The 17,013-nt window shown below is 42.7% G+C and overlaps 1 protein-coding gene across 18 annotated transcripts in view; it reads right to left on the bottom strand.

Moving 5' to 3' along the window:
* Positions 1-17,013, bottom strand: part of CFAP61 (cilia and flagella associated protein 61) — a 101,546-nt gene that overhangs the window by 75,916 nt on the left and 8,617 nt on the right. For all 18 annotated transcript variants that reach the window (XM_063391287.1, XM_063391288.1, XM_063391291.1 and 15 more), the window contains 6 exons: positions 14,020-14,152; positions 11,896-12,049; positions 7,444-7,538; positions 6,910-7,097; positions 2,193-2,232; positions 867-1,006 (listed from right to left, as the gene is read on the bottom strand). In XM_063391287.1, the coding sequence (XP_063247357.1) occupies positions 867-1,006; positions 2,193-2,232; positions 6,910-7,097; positions 7,444-7,538; positions 11,896-12,049; positions 14,020-14,152 (750 nt within the window). The remainder of the gene's footprint in view (positions 1-866; positions 1,007-2,192; positions 2,233-6,909; positions 7,098-7,443; positions 7,539-11,895; positions 12,050-14,019; positions 14,153-17,013) is intronic.

Below are 17,013 nucleotides of genomic sequence, written 5' to 3'. Positions count from 1 at the left end.
TTACTGAGCAGCTGGGCCTGAGATTACCACAAGTTACTCCACCAGTTCTCTCTCCAGCCAGCTGGATTTCTACTCAGGACCCAGAAGCAGAAGTTTCACCCCAGTGCAAAAACCTTCTGCCTAGGTCCAAGAGGAGCTGGCCAGTTCCTTCATGAAGTACTTGTGTACCACCAAAGATGATTAGGTACGCAATTAAACCTAGAATTATTTTGCTAAAACACAGTATTTAGGGACATTATGACCAAAACCAAAAAAAAATATCTCTAACTATGCCACAATTTAAACATGACGTTTGGGCCAGAATAGGCATCATATATAAACAAAGCTTTGGGAAACTCATTCCACATAACAGAAGTCACAGCAAAAAAGGTTTCCTGTCCCAGTTCACTGGTATCTCAGCCTACAGAAGTGTTCAGAACATCACAGAAACTGAAGACATGAAATAATTTTGGTGATTCAACACCAAAAGTAAAAGAGAAATTATATAAAACAGATACATGTTCCTGCTGTGATCTGCATGTCCCAGAAACTCATGACTGCAGTTCTCTTAAGAAAGCTACAACATATTTCCAAGAATTAAACCTACACCTGGCTATCAGGTGCCAGTGTCGCACAACCTGACTCACATCCCTAAGGCCAAACACAGCACCACATTTCTCTGCTGCCCTTGGCCCACAACCAGGGAACTTGGAGCTGCTGGTCTGTACCCATGTCCATCTTCCTTACCTTAGTACTGTACGCACAAATCCCAAATGAACCCTCTCATTGCGCTTGGATTTTATTGAGAGGACACTCCCTACAAACACTGGCAGGTGTGTCCCTCAGCAGCCCAGAGCACAGTAGGAGTGTCCCGAAGCAAGACTCACGTGAGCAATCCTGCCCGGTGGAACACGTACAGCTCCCGACCCAGCCTGGAAGTGCAGGAAGGGACAGCCCGAACAAAGCTCCGGATCAGGGGGAACTCCGGGACATGATGTGGCACCAGGATGACACACAAGTCTCTGTCCTGAAAGACATTGGCAGGCAATGAAACTGTTCTCTAAGCTTTACCCAAAGCCATCTGAGGGGACAGACAGCCCTGAACGTGGGGCTTACACTGCACATCTCCAAGTACTCTTCTGCCTGGGAAGCACCAAGGAGCTGACAGCTCAAAATTGGCTCCACTTTAAGGAAACTGTGGGATGAACCTTCCTTACTACATCTAGCAATTCCATCTTGACATTTTGTTTCAAAGACTGACATTGTTGGATGGATAAACTACAAAAATTTGAAATGCTTTCTGTGTTGGCTCTCTAGGAGCTTTCTTTGGTGATAATCAGCAATTTTGACTGTGATGGTTCTTTGGGCCAAGTCTGCGTCTCTGGTACCCAGGGCCTGTCTCTAAGGCACACTGCCATGCAGTTATTTGTAACATTACTTTACAACACTCTGCTGTGCATTAAGAGTCTCAGAAAGTGGACTTTATTACCACAGACAGAGTGATCACACAGGGCATGAATAGGAAATAGCTAATGCACTGTGAATTCACAGTACCAAATACTATGAATCTCCTTAATACCACTGTTTTATAGGCTTTCATTCTATCTCCTTTAATAAATTTTGTTGATTTTTTTTTTTAATTTAGGTACAGTCTGGGTCCATACATGGTTTTAAAGGAGATTGTAGCATTTCTTTTCTAAATCTGCATCTCAGAGAAGTCCCTATGGAACATAAACTAGAGACTATTTACAAGAGCACATAGTGCCAGGGAAATACATTCACACTGACAGAGAGTAGGTTTAGATTACATGGCAAGAAAAAATTCTTCCCTGTGAGGGTGAGGAGGCCCTGGCACAGGCTGCCCAGAGAAGATGTGGCTGTTCCATCACTGGAAGTGTCCAAAGCCACGTTAGACAAGGCTTGGAGGAACCTAGTCTAGTGGAAGGTGCCCTGCCTATTGCAAGGGTGGAACTGGATGATCTTTAAGTTGCTTTCCAAACCAAACTGTTCCAGGATTCTAGGATGAACAGAGGATGTAGGTATGTATTCCATGAAGTCCAGAATCAGCCAAGGAGGGGAGTAGTTCAGCCCAGGGTAACCAGGCCCAGCACACTGGTGTGGGGCAGACTCACTGGAGTCACAGACACACATCCCCTAGCTAGCTACATTGCTGTCCCACCACACAAAACTATTCCAGCTTTTGTCATACTCACTGGGAAAACGTTGAAAGCATAATGCAAAAAATCCAGTGACCTGCAACCAAGAGCAAATATTGGCAAATAAAACACATATCAGAATGATATGTGAATCAGATATCAGAATGATCTGACACACTGTGATATTGACATCCCTGCAAGTGCAGGAACATTTATTCAGAACAGATCAAACAATCCCAAGAGACCATCAATAATCAACTGCTGATGTTGCATGCTGCACAGAAATTTCTGACTTCTAGTGCTTAAAGCATCATTATTAGCAAGAATAACTGGGATATTTGACACAAGAATGAGGCTCCTCACTATAAGGGCAGGGGGAGGAGCAAACAAAACATTGGCTCTGATGTTCTTGACTTCAGGATCTTCAGAAGCCATTCCTGGACTATCACAGCACCATTAGTACATAGCAAATATTACTTCAGGTTATAAACAGTTGTTGCTATGTTCCACAATATTTTTAGCCAGCACTCTGTGACTTTCCATTCAGGAAAGTGCCGATGTGCTCAGACAGACCAACAGGAACATCAATACTTAGAATTGTTTTTGAGCACTTCTCTCCATTTCTCACCTACTGACTTAGAGCTATCCCAGTATCTTTTCCATGGTGACAGCAAATTGTGACATTTCAGTTTAAGAAGACTTGAGAAATCCCACAAAGCCCTGCTATTTCTCCCATGTATAAGGGTATCAAAGAGCTCAAAACCCAGTTATGTTGAAGTTTCATAAAGCACTTTTCCACCATAGAATATGTATCTTTTGAAGAAATTAATACAGATATGTTACCTGTAAATACTGATAAATCCTCTCCTCCTTTCAGAACTGTAATTAGGCTCCCTTTAATTACCTCTTGAATAATATTACTTAAAAGAGAATTGATTTCTTATTGCAATATCTATGCTTGAATGTAAACTTAAAGCTGCAAGTACAGAATAGGATTGGGGTATTATATATTCTTTATATATTCCTTTATTGTCTTGGTTTGGAAAGACAGGTATCTGTCAGGGAAAACTGGAGTTTCCCTTGGAATGGAGAATGTAAACCCCCCTCCCTCCAAATTATTACAATTTTGCAATTCAGAGCTTTCAGGCAAAAATATGGGAATAGGAATAACAGTTCTTTACTGGGAATATTAGAAATGCAAATACAGTAATACAAAAGAACAAGCAAGCAAACAAACAGAAGTCCTAGAAAACCCTGACGAAGTCAGGCATACGACCTGACACCCTGTCAGCCAGGGTGCTAGAAGCAGTCCAAATAAGTCCTCCTGGAGTGACAGATGTGGTTCTGTTGGAGTAGAGATGATGACAGATGGGGTTCTGTTGAAGTAGAGATTATCCTGAAATGGCAGTGAGATAAGTCCAGTATTCCTCTGAGAATGCAGTGGAAAAGAAGATGCTCTGCTGTTCTGAATCTCAGGTTTTATCTAGGTAGGAATGCTTGGCTCCTCCCACTGGGTGGAGCATCTCACAACAGAACAATTTAATTTTGTCAGTCATGTGGTGAGCCTTAATGGCTCATTGACAGCAGATGTCCCCCTGGAGGGAGAATGGGTCGTGAAAGAGATAAGGAACATTGCTCCCCTGGTTTTAACAGCTGGCCCATTAACAGAAGGCATTCACTCCCCTTCCCCTTGGAGTTACAAGAGATATGGGAAAAAAACCATCTCCCCAACTGGTTTCAACAGATGAAATAGAATACACATTTTTTGGTTACATAACCCAAGACCCTTATATAATACATAACTAAGACTAGTTAACAGAATAGCTAATCAGGGGAAAGGAAAATGCTGTTGCAACTACTCTGTGCTGTAATTTTCTCTCTGGTATCCAGGACCTTGTTGGCAGCAAGGACCACAAGAATTGAGGTGGGAGACTTTTCACAGGGCTTAGAAAAGTATCAAATATCAGCACATAAGCCAGCAGTTCAGTTCCTTCACATTTCACTGTCAATGCACTAACAAGCCACATCACAGCTCTGGGTTTAGGAGACGGAAACGTTTAGCAGCTTCAGTGGGTAACAACTGCTAAGGAACAAACTTCCCTCAGGGCTAAGATGCAATCATACCTACACTTCAAGTCAGCTGCTACTTCTGTGTCCATGCTGTGCAAAGCCAGCCAGAACTCTCCCGGGACAAGATTCCAGGCTGCAGACAGCATCACCTCCTGCCCTCCTTTACATATATTTGCTTTGCTAATATTTCTTTTACAGGCTGTTGGATCAAGCAAAGGCAAGCCAGAGAAGCATACAAGCAAAATGTGTGAAACTACCAAGATCTACAGATTCCTCAGCTCTGCACAAGGTAACCTTAGGAAAAGTCTTCAGACAGGAATGCTATCTCCTCCAGATACCCATCTTGGAATCCACACTGCTCCACAGATTTCTCCAGATAAAAAAGACTGGGAGCACAGCACTGAATGATAAATGCAGTGAGAAACGTCCCGAACAGAAACAGCAAACAAAGCATAGAGCTCAGAAGGGAGCAAAAAAGGGACAGATCCCTATCCTAAGCAGGAAACTACGAGCAGAGAACTCAAGTAGTCTACAGTGCGACTACTGCATTACAAATCTCTATCACAGCTCTGAACTGCTGTTTCAGTGTAATTGAGTCATTCCAGAACAAGCCTCTCATCTCACTAATGTTTTAAAATAAAGGTTTCTTATTCTGCAATAGTTATCTTACATGAATTTTTACACTAGACTGTCTCTCAGTTAACTGTTCTAGAACAGTCTTTCTGCAGTGCAATTATTCTTATCACACATTAGTTGGTCAATGTTTCTAAGTACAATACATCTTCTGTGTTGACTTCCTGCATTTCTGTCTTGGTTTGAAAGACAGGTATCTGCTAGGAAGGGGGCAGGACCTCCCTAGAGATGGAGAATTCGAATCCCCTCCCTCCAAATTATTCTAATTTAGAAAATTAAAGGGGCTTTCAGGCAGAGGTATGGGCATAGGAATAACAGTTCCTTACTAGTATATATGACAAAACAAACAAACAACAACAACTACAGCATTAGTAATAAACAGAACCAAGAACCTTGAGGGCTTTCTTTCCCAAAAGTCCGGGGCAGTTTGATCTCGGTGCCCCTGCAGGACTCCGAGAGGCTGAGCTGGAAGGGTGGAAAGTCCCGGGCTGGTGGATGAGATGAGGAGCTCTGTGCTGGTAGCTGGAATGGCAGGGGGTGTCCCGGCAGGGCTGGGCAGTGCTGGGCTACAGAGTAGCAGGAGAGCCTGGCTTTGAGGAAGCAGCGGTGGTGGGGGGAGGGCTGGAGAAAACGAGCTCAGGATTCCTGGGTACACAAGCAGATGAAGGTGGATTCCCAGGACGAGGCAGAGGCAGAGTGATGGCCGTGAACTCTTTCTGCAGCGAGGGGCAGCTTGACTGTCTTCCTCCTCGATGCCGAGAGCAAGAGTGAGACCCCCTCCCCCAGCTCTGTCTTTTTACCTTTCCCAAAGCTCGCATCATCTCTCCCCTCTGAGGGACACTCCCAGAGACTTTAAAAACAATAGGCATAGCCTTGTGTTGCGTGTCCTTCAACTACTCTCTTTGTTCTGGCTAATTACTGTCATTAAGGTTTCTTAGAAACTTATGGGAAAAAATTCTGTAAGTGAAAAAGAGGCAAATCTAACCCCCAACAATTTCACTAATTAAACTAGTTCTTAACAAACTTGAGCTATGTTACTGGGTATATCACTTGGGAAACATGTACCCAAAAGGCAATGTCTTTGCCTTGTTTTGGAAACTTTGGATATTTGCATTTGCAGCAGATTCAGTGTTCAATCCCCTTGGATAGGTGCCCTTCTTAATCACAAAACAGCTCAATAAATAGAACTAGTTTTCAAGGAATTCTCATTTTTCTTCTCAGTCTTTGCTGTTCACCAAAGACTACTACTACAAGTAGACAGATGTTTTTTCAAACTGTACTACACATGTTCAACTCATCTCTCAAGTCCTTACTCCTGATGCCTGCTATCTGCAGACATGACATGGATTTGAAAGGATGGTAGACCCTGGTTGTGCGCAGCTGCTTCATCTATTCTGCATCTTCCTTTCAACCATCACATTGAAAAGGAAGAAAATTCCTGGAAAAGTTTCTGCTGATGTCATTGAATATAGGTTTGCTCTTCAAGTGGGGAGAGAAATTTTGGAAAAAAACCCTCTAAACTCTATTTATAGCCTTATTCTAATCCACCAGGATCTAAGAGTGCAAGGTCAGCAGCAGTAATCGTGTTAAGAGAAAATCCCGTTGTCTCCCCCAGCTGTAGAGGATTCTAGAAAACAGAATCATTTCTTTCAGTGGCTGGAGACAGTGTTTAGAATAGGAATATTTACCTGCAGAGCTAACAACAGCTTTATTGCCCCACGCAATGAGATGAGAACTACTGTAACACGTAGCTCCTCTTGCAGCCAAGCCAGATTCAGAATGAATGTCTCCACAGAAGGAAGAAGCAGCCTTTTTCCACAACCTCAATTCACATTTTTTTTTTTCATCAAAATGAATTCTTCATGTTTTGCCCCCATACACCTATCAGAGCTAGGAAGTTGCAAGTGGAGGTTGAAATGTTATTACTGAAGGTAAAAGAAGGAGAGAAGAAAGAGGTCAGAAATGATCCCACCTAACCACTGCAGGTGCTGTCACTTTCTGATTTGTCCTAAAAACATAACCCTGAAAATGGTTATTAATGAGAAAGCAGCAACTCTTCCTCTACACGTACCTAGTTTCATACTTCTCATCAATACAAAGCAGACGGATACGGAAAACATTGGAAGCTCCTCTGTACATGGGACACAAATCCCCCTCCTCATCAGTCTTCAGGGGAGGTGCTGCTGAGCCTTTAGAGCCTGTGTTGCCGATGTCACCTACCAGCAGTTCAGTCTGGGAAGCAGTCACGGCTCCACCTTTCTGCAACAATAACAGACAAGGGCTCACTTACACCACTTCACAAAGTGTTTTCATTAGTTAAGCCTCATCCTTTCTCTCCTCTGTGTGACCCTTTCTTCCCACTCTGATGGCTGCACATGGGGAATTGGATGGGCAAACTCACCCTGACCAATAACTCTGACCTCCAACCTCCAGACCCCAGCCAGAGCAGCTTCCGACCCATGCCTCACAGCAGAGCCACTTGTGGGCCAGAGCGCAGGACAGGGCAGGAGGGGATTTCAGCAGTATTTGTTTGTCCTCATCTCTGCTAGCCTTGCTCCATATCAGCTCTGAGCGCCATCAGCACTGCTGGGTACAGCAGCATTACCTGCACAGCTGCAGCATCCGCACCAGGAACATGTTCCAAGTTTTGACAAGAAACAGGCTGTGGCTTTTGACTTGTTTGCTTGCTTCCATTTTTATCTGAGTAAAGTGAAAGAGAAAGTACACAAGGTTTACTAATGTGAGCTTTACCCTCAGAACCACAGCAACAGCTGGAGTGGGTCTGGCTACCTCTATCAAAAGGTCTCATTTTAACAACCACTGTTAAAACAGACCCTCCTAGAGTTACTTGGCTACAGTTTCATTCGACTATTTTATTTCAATGCAAAAAAAATAAAATCGAGGAAATTTATTGTAAAATAAGACCTGAATGAGACAATTTGGAAGCAATTCCTAACTTGTGTGTATCCTTATGTCAAATCTTTATCCTATCTGAACTGAAAAACAGGAGTTAGTGTTATTGACCAATATCTTAAACCTTGTGTGCTGCTAACTTGCTTTCTGGTGATCACAATGACAAACAAGGGCTCTTCATTCTCAGATTAGTTCTCCTAGAACAACTGAAATCCAGGTTAAATCCCAGTCAAACCAGAGCTCTTACTGGTACAGTAAGAGACAAGAAAGAGGGATCGTAACTCCTTTATAAATTTTATGCAATAAACTCTTGTGATGTATGTGCTGCTGCTGAAAAAAACACATCAAGCAAGGAGACCCTTGCATTTGGAAGATCCAGTAACATTAGGGAAGTCAAGGTTTCTGAGCTCCAAGAAGAATACAAAATAAGCTTCAGAAAAGAACAGAATTTATCCCTTCTCCCTCTGAACTTTGCCTTGGAACACCCACATAAGCTACATTCACAGACAGAAGCATTTCTTCACACAGTAATGGACATTTACAAAAATCCACACCTCAAAGGTCTAAAATAATTTAGCCAGAAGTATTTAGAAAACAATCTTATCTCAAAATCTGTTTCTCTATCAGTAAAAAGGTGTAGATGCAACATGCAGGGCAAGGAGAAATGCAGACGGTGGGAATCATGGGGTTCTCTGGGGGGTATCACAGATGTCAGCCTTCACAGAAATGATCAAATGTCGTCTTGATTAGCCAGCTCCATTTCTCATTACCAACAGCCTTGCAGGTGTCAGAAGTTAATTAATACAAGTCTCTTGTTGTCATGTAAATACTGATATGTTGTTTCTGACTTTATACTAAAATGCAAATCCTTAATGGTTCCACCACCCACTCCTGTTAGACGTGGCTGCATTGCTGTTTATGGACACACAGCACACGAGTGATGTGAAGAACTGCAATACTGTCACTAAATCAAGTAAAGACCACAAACACAAATTAAAATAATTCTGTGATTGCTGAGTTGTTAGCTGAGGTACAGTCAGCAGGATCAAGAAGCCAGTTCACCATGAGGCCTGATGAAAAGCTCTTGAATCATTCCTACTGTATCATATTTTCTAGCAACTAATTCATGACACCATATAGAGTAACAACCAAATTACTGTAATTACCCTGAAGCCTAAGTGGCATATCAGTACAGACTGTTGTATACACTTTCATTATTATTCAGCATTACATTCTGAAAGGAAAAAAAAAAAATCAACCTGTGGTCTCTACTTAAAAGCTAAAAAGCTTGAAGACTAACCTTTTTTTTATGTAGGAACATAAAATTATGAAGGAATGCAGCTTGCATTTTAAAATTGCCAGCGTTCAGATTCCATAAAGCCAAGTCCAGATCCTCTATTGGTTTCAATAGAGCCTGCTCTGCCCTCACAGCAGGGCAATGTCCAGCAGCAAGTTTTCAATGCAGTCACTAAAGCAGCCTTCTTGGAACAGGGTGACTTTGCAATATCCACAAATAGAAACTATATGGGAACAGATTTCAAGGACACAGGCTGGTCCTTATGGTGGAAAGGCTTAACAATGGACCACTGGGATGCAACTCTTCTCTTTTAAGATGTGCAAAACTACGACAAAAATTTTAATTACTATTCCGTGATAACACAATTAATGTTCCTAAACAGTGAATAGACAACTTTGGTATTAGGTTTCTAGTGGCTCTCTCTAGGAATAGCACCAGAGTCAAGCTCTCATCTGATGATACTCAAGTTTCTCCTCATGTGTCCAAGATCATTAATGATTTGCACTCAAGCTACCTGAAAGTCTACAAATAATTATTTTTCCCCAGAGCTGCCCTTGTCATTCCAAATAAAGGGATACTATTAGTTTAAGTCTTACCTAAAGGCAATCCACAGGACTGCAACTACCATCAAAACTTTATTAGTTTTTAAATGAAGGGAGAAAAGAAGGAGATAGATTCACAGAACTGCTAACCATGCTGCTTAAAACATTTCTAAAAGGCACTCAGACACCAGATTCTCAAGAAACTAAACAGAACAGCTGCTCATTCTAAGTTTTAACATTTAGAACAAGTACCGTAGATTTCCTAAATGATAAAAAACATGTAACAGCTTGTCTTGGGTTATGTAACAAAAACAAAAACAACAACAAAAAAAAAAAAAAAAAAAAAAAAAAAAAAAAAACAAACCAAAAAAAAAAGTTATTCTATTAGCCATCTGTTGAAATCAATTAGTGAGGTTTTTTTCTTTATCTCTTGTAACTCCAGGGGGAAGGGGGCTGTTGCTTTCTGATAATGGGCCAGCTGATAAAAACCATGTGGGGCAGTGTTCTTTATCTCTTCCACTACTGTCCACCCTCTGGGGGATATCTGCTGTTAATGGGCCATTAAGGCTCACCACATGACTGATAAAATTACATCATCCCATTGTGAGATGCCCCACCCAGTGGGAGGAGCCAAGCAGTTCTACCTGAATAAAATCTTTCCACTGGATTCCCAGAGGAAAACTGGACACATCTCACCATCACTGGGACCCTTTTTACAGGATCATCTCTACTTCAACAGAACCACATCTGCTACTCCAGGAAGATTTATTTGGACTGCTTCTAACACCCTGACCAACAGGGTATCAGGTTGTATCTCTGACTCTGTCACGGTTTTCTAAGGCTTTTGTTTGTTTGCTTGCTTGGTTTTTTTGTACTACTACATTTGTATTTTTAATGTTCCTAATAAAGAACTATTATTCCTATTCCCATATCTTTGCCTGAAAGCCTCTAATTGCAAAATTGTAATATTTTAGAGGGAGGGGGTTTACATTCCCCATCTAAGGGGAGCTCCAACTTTCCCTGGCAGATACCTGTCTTTCCAAACAAAGACACAGCTGTATTGTCAAACCTTGTAACCACATACTCACTGAAAAGCTTAGCAGTATAGAATTTAACACAAAACACAGACCTACAGCTTGCAGTCTCTGGAGAAGGAGAGAGGACACCAGCAGCAGGAACAGCCCTGGGATGGAGCCCTGGTGGTTGGTCACTCTGTCCGAGCCCCTACTCGGGCAGGGTCACCCAGAGCAGACAGCCCAGGACTGGTCTCCGGCTCCTGAGTGATCTCTCTCCCTCCTCAGTCTCATTCTTCCCCCCAGCCATGCCTGTCACCTCTTCTGAACTAATAGTCCTGGAGCTGCCAGAGCACAGGATCAAACAGGAGACAGGCTTAGTGCAAGATGCGTCCCTCCAGGGGAGGGAAAGTCCACAGGAGCAGCTACAACACCCGTTTCTCTCCCTTTTGTGTTCTGTGACTGCCGGTTTTGAGGTACCAGCTGGTGATAGCCCTGCAGCTCCCTGGTTGCCCATTTTTGCCTGCTGCTTTGTGTTCAGAAAAGCAGATATGTAACAACCTAATGGTGGAGGGGTTTTATTCCACTACTGGTAATTAGTGGATAGCAAAATATTGCCCTTCTGCACAAAAAGCCCTTTGACACTGAAAAATAAAGACAACTGTAAATCATTTACATGTCACTTCTGTTCTACAAACAGGTGACATATTTGTGCTACTGCTTTTTATCATTCGCAGGAAAGCAGCTTACACATGTGTTGCTGTACTTGGCCCAACAAAAAAGCGGAATAAAGAGACAGTCCCTGATCTCCCAAAATCTTGTAACCCAGGAGACTGCAAACAATAAGCAAAGAGCAGAAGCTGAACCACAAGGAAAAAAGATGACATGAGTCAACAGGACAACATAACAGGCACAGTTAGCCAGCTGCTCAGCTACTGACAGACCCCACCACCAGATTTTACAATCACATCTTCCTTTAACAGCACAACTGTATGTGATAGACAGTATACCCCATGCAACAACTTTCTGAAACTTGAAGCCCCCATTTATTGCACAGCTGGTACAGGCCAGCTCCCAACAAACAACAATCACTTCTGAGTCAGAGACCAGGGCTATCAAAATTTCCCTCCTCAGTTAAAAAACACCAGGCCTCCTGCTTCAAAAACAGGTATGTTAATTTGTGTTTTCTTGCTAGTAAACCTATATACCCTTTTCCAACCTCCTGCAGAACCTACTCAGAAGCCAGACACAAACATACCTTGAATTTATTTAGCACTTTAGAATACAGATACCTCCTTGAAAGGTTGGCTTCCGTGGCATTTTGAGAATATCCTCAGGATGTGGTTTGCAGAGTCCATGGAAAGGCCCTAAGTCAAAACACTCTTGAAACAAAGAAACGTCCACGTGAGAACATAAGCTCATGAATCCTACTGCAATGCCATCAACCTGGAAGATAAAAGCCATGTCACACAAACTTGTCATTCTAGGTCAGGACAAAAAAACTGAGCAAACAATTTCTGAAACATCAACTTTCATGTTCTATCTTTGACTGTGCATAATGGAAAACGATAAAGGAACTATTTCAGCAAAAGTTAAAGATCCTCTTTTATTTCTCCTTGTAAGGTATGTATTAGGACCTCTACAGTAGATGTTCTAATTCTTTTTTTAGCTGTGACTTGGAAGAGGGTTAAGTTTATATATATGGGCCAAATAATGACCTGGAGTTTCAGTAAAACATTTGTTATGGCAAATACACAACATACTTTCAAAAACATATCATTTTGTTTAAAGTTATAGTGCAGCTGAAGTAGAACTTCCATTCAGTAGCTGTAATAGTTGACTCATTAATGGACACTGATTTGGACCCAAAACTGGGCTCAAACTGAACAGTCTATTTTATTCTCCTAGGAAATTAACAACTCAAGAAATCAATTATGTATAATATAAGGAGTACCTAATGCAGTATGTATTATTTGCAGCACTTATAAGCCCCAAATATTTCTGTGTTCTGAAAAAATCCAAGAGCTAGTCTCAAAACCCAAATGCCCTGGCAAACATGAAAGTGATGTGATCCCTGCAATGCTGGCACCCACGTTACTCTGAATCCCTGATGCTGCTGGAGTTCTCAGCAAGCTGCAGCCCTCAGCAAGACACACTGGAACTAGCGAGAACTGGCATGCTGGAGAGCTTCTGGCTTTAATCTAAGACAAGTCTAGAAGAAGGAAGCTCTTAAAATTTTAGCAGTGTATGCAACTTTCTGGTGACACACATCATCAAAACACATTTTCTTTCCTCCTCAATACACAAAATGAAAGCCTTTATAAACCTAATGAAAACTCAAAGGCTGGTTTTGTACAGCTGTTTTATCAGGCCAGCAGCTCTTCAATAAAGACTTTAAAAAGTGTGATGTGTAATTTTTCTGCCCTCAAACAACAAGTGATTGTTTGTTTGCCTTCTTTGCGTAGCCAACAAAGCCGTGGTGCCACAGTTGCCTGGCTGCTGTGTTATTTCAGGCCCAAGGCTCAGCAGAGGCTGATTAACCAATCCATCTACCATATGTGCAAAAAGAGGCTGCCAGCTTCCTTCTCCGCAGGGAAAGTTGGCATCCATCATGGTTTGCATGGAGGTGCCTTCCCAACATGCTGTGGCAGCAGCAGCTCAGATAAACCGGGGGCCTGGAATACCTTTTGGTGGTCTCACATCAAGCTCTGAACATGCCACTGGAATGTATTATTTGTAGCAGCAGCCCTCTGCAATGCACCATTACACTAATGGTGCATTGTTTCCCATTTGGCCTCTAACGGCAGTGATTACGTGTTGCAATCTTATGAAACCAGTTGGCAAAAAAGCAGACTTCAGGAATTAAGGAGGTTATATTGCCTATCAGCTTGTACTACCATGCACAATTACCAACACATGAAAATCTTAACAGGAATTTTCAGCAGGATAACTATTACCACTCCTTTATTATTTAAATGAATTCCTGGCTTTGTTTTCATTTCAGCAAAAATTCATTTGAGCCAAGAGAAAGAAAAATTATCTACATGACTTCAAACTGTGAAAGGATTACTGGCTACTTTTTTTCATATGCAATATAAGCTTTCACTGGGAATGAAAACAGGTCACCTATAATGCAAATATCTGAAACGACAACATGGCTTCATCAAGATGGTCTCTCCAAATTACTTGAAAATAATCTGCACAAGAACTGGGAATTGCTGCCTTATTTCTGAACTGGAAACATCACTCCTAAAGACAGACACAAACTACACTGAGAAGGGCACTGTGTGGGTAGAGCGCATGAATTCCACCTTCAACAGGTGGGCTGCTGGTGTTATTCCCTGAGCTAGATTGAGCTGTCTCACAGGACATCACTAAAGCTAAGCAGACAAAACCAGAGCTCATGGCACACTGACCTCACAAACAGCTGCCTGATTTTCTTCACCTTCACGTTCTATGAGATCAACAAGGAAATATTCACCATAGGTTTCCTTCAGAGTTTCACTTTGAGGTGTCCAGATTAGCATGAGATCATCATAATCTTCCATCCTACAAAAGAGAGATCAGGTAATGTTCTAAAGGTCTGCCATTAATAGGCCTTGATACTTCTATTCTACTCCATTAACATATGAAAAATATTACATATATTTGTTCCAAAGCCTGCACCTACAAACCACTTACCCTAGGACACATCCTCAGTGCGAACTAAAATGGGAATTTCAGCACCAGAGAGACAACCACACCCCAAAAGCCAGTAGAACCCACCAAAATCTGCACTGCCCAGTGGAGGTGCTTCTCTTTCCTTGAGAAAATATATGGGAATCTCAGTTCAGAATTCTGCCTCATTCTCCTACAACTCTGATGGAGCACTCATACAAGTCCCAACCTACACGGATTTTTATTAAACAGGCAACAGAGACTCTTTCCCACTAGACTGCTATTTATAGCCAGGATCAATGTAACTGAATAAGAAAATCCAGCACTTTTACCAGAACAGTGGTAGAACTCATCAGTCCCCATGCTGAGACTACAGTACGAAGGTGGGTGGCAAACCAGCTCTACCACTCAACTGCTATCAATAATGTGAAGCCATTTGTACTTATCGCTTGGAAAAATGCTGCAATTGAGTGGTGCAACCCAAAGCAGCAGAGAGGAAACTGTGGGGCTGTGTCAGGCTGCCAGAAGGAACAACTGCAACAAACTGCACGGGAAACCCTCCCTCCTCCGGGCCGGGAGCAGGTGGCTCCCTCGGCTATCACACTAACACCCAGGGAAGGCTGGCGCTGGACCATCCCGACGGGCCCATGCGGGCTCCGGGCCCCGCGGCGATGCTGGAGCTGGCAGAGACCCGCGCGGTCTCTGCCGCCACCCGGCGGCCCCGCCTGGCACGAGCAGCGGCTCCTTCGCTTGGGATGCGCCAACCTCCTCCTCCTCCTCCTGGCACGGGAACCGGGACCGGCCCGCAGCGCTCGCTGTCTTGTCAGGAATGCACAAACCTGCTGCTGCAGGACAGTATCCAGGAAGAACTATGCAGGCTTCCCCTCCATCATTAGGGACGCACAAATCTGCTTCTGCAGGGAGAACCAGGAACTTCAGCGCTTCCCTGGGTTTTGGGGAAAACTCCTGTTTTGTTCCATGGTCCCACTGCTCAGATAGAGAAGTGCCTGTCTGAGATACCTGGAAGTTGGAGATCACTGTTCCACACAGGCAGGAACCCGGAAACAATAAACAGATTCTCAGTGCCACTCTACGTGTTTCTGGATTCGGAAGGAGTCTTACAGAAAAGGCAGCTGGGCAAAAGAGGTTCTGTTTCTCATTGTATCAAACACTGTCCAAACTCCCAAGCACTGCCTGACTCCAGCAGAGGAGAGTGGAGAGGTCAGGGCGTCTCTGGATGCTTTTGCTGCTCCTGCATATCAGAATGGATGCAATCACTGGGTAAGGCCACCTTTGTAACCAATGCTACGGACTCCTTGGATTCTGACCTTGCTCCTGTTTTCTTTTCCCCCTCAACTAAAACGAGGCTCCAGCAACAATGAAAACTCCATAAAAACTTACACTAACTCATTCTTTATCCCTCAAACCAAAATGGCTATCCTCCTTCACAGGAAGTATCCCAAGGGAAAATCCACAGTGAGGTTTTCTATTATCAGAACATCACCACCTCAGCACAATTAATTAGTACAGCAAATCTGTTAATAAGCTATCAAACCTCAAACAAATCAAATGAAGAGGGGTAACAGAATGAGACTGTATCCTAATTTAACCCTGTTATTTTGAGGTGTCCACAACAGACACACACCGCCCTCCAAATGGAATGTTGTGCCAAGTGCTTTGAGTACCCTATGTCATTCTGCTCTGTGGCACACAGGGCAAGGCCATATCCAAAGGTGCAGATGGCAATTCCTGGAGACTGACCCTGTGACAGTCAATGGGACTGCACACAACACACTGTAGGAACACAACTATTTTAACCTTTTATTCTGCTTTTAGTATCTTCCACCGGTATCATAGTATTTTAAAAAGTAAAGTAATCCTCCAAACCCCAGTAAGCTTTCCAATATAAAAATGCCACAAAATTCCTCTACTGTGAGCACAAGCACAGAACTGCAAATTTAACTCTTGCCTGAAGAGCACAAATCCAAGAATGGCAGGATCTAGAAAAGACACCAGCAAGAACTTTAAACACCAAAGCTTAGTGGGCTGCACTCTGGCACACTGCTGACATCTCACACTACAGAGGCCAGACAGAGAGTAACTTCAAAATCCATGGTTGAACAAAGTATCAATTTACAGCAGCTTTTCCCCCCTCTGTAAGCAGTGGAAAAGGGGACAGAGATCACTCTAATCTCTCACTGCCCCAGAACATGTTGCTAGGCAGATGGCTGCAGACAAAATCCACAGAGGAGTCTCTAAGGCCTCCACTGACTGTTACTATGGATGCCAGTGAAGTACAGAGGTGAATGCAGAGGGAAGGTAAAGGCAGAGCTCCTTCTGCAAACAGAAATTAGCCTTACCCATTATCTACTGATGGAAAACACTGAAGTATGAATTTTTTATCACCACTGTATAATTTCAGAGGAAAATCAGTTTCCCAGGTAATTTGCTAATAATACCAAAGCTAAAGCAAATTTTACTTTTTATAACAAACTACCAAAATCCCAGACAAAATGGTAGCTCTTATCAGGAATATTCCTATGGCCTAAATGACATTTCCAGTCATGCAAAAGAACATTTCTATTGACAATACCCAACGGCCATTAAAAAAAAGGTTTAAACTGAAAACAAAAGACAAATATGACAGTCAGAACCAAGACATATTGCAAGACTTTAAATCTTCAGGCATTCACTCACCTACTGATACCTTCTTTGTATATAAGTCCATTCACTTAGTGATAGGTGGTAGACAA

This window comes from Prinia subflava, chromosome 2 (assembly GCF_021018805.1).
Source record: "Prinia subflava isolate CZ2003 ecotype Zambia chromosome 2, Cam_Psub_1.2, whole genome shotgun sequence".
Lineage (NCBI taxonomy): Eukaryota > Metazoa > Chordata > Aves > Passeriformes > Cisticolidae > Prinia > Prinia subflava.
This window is presented reverse-complemented; position numbering and strand designations above follow the sequence as displayed.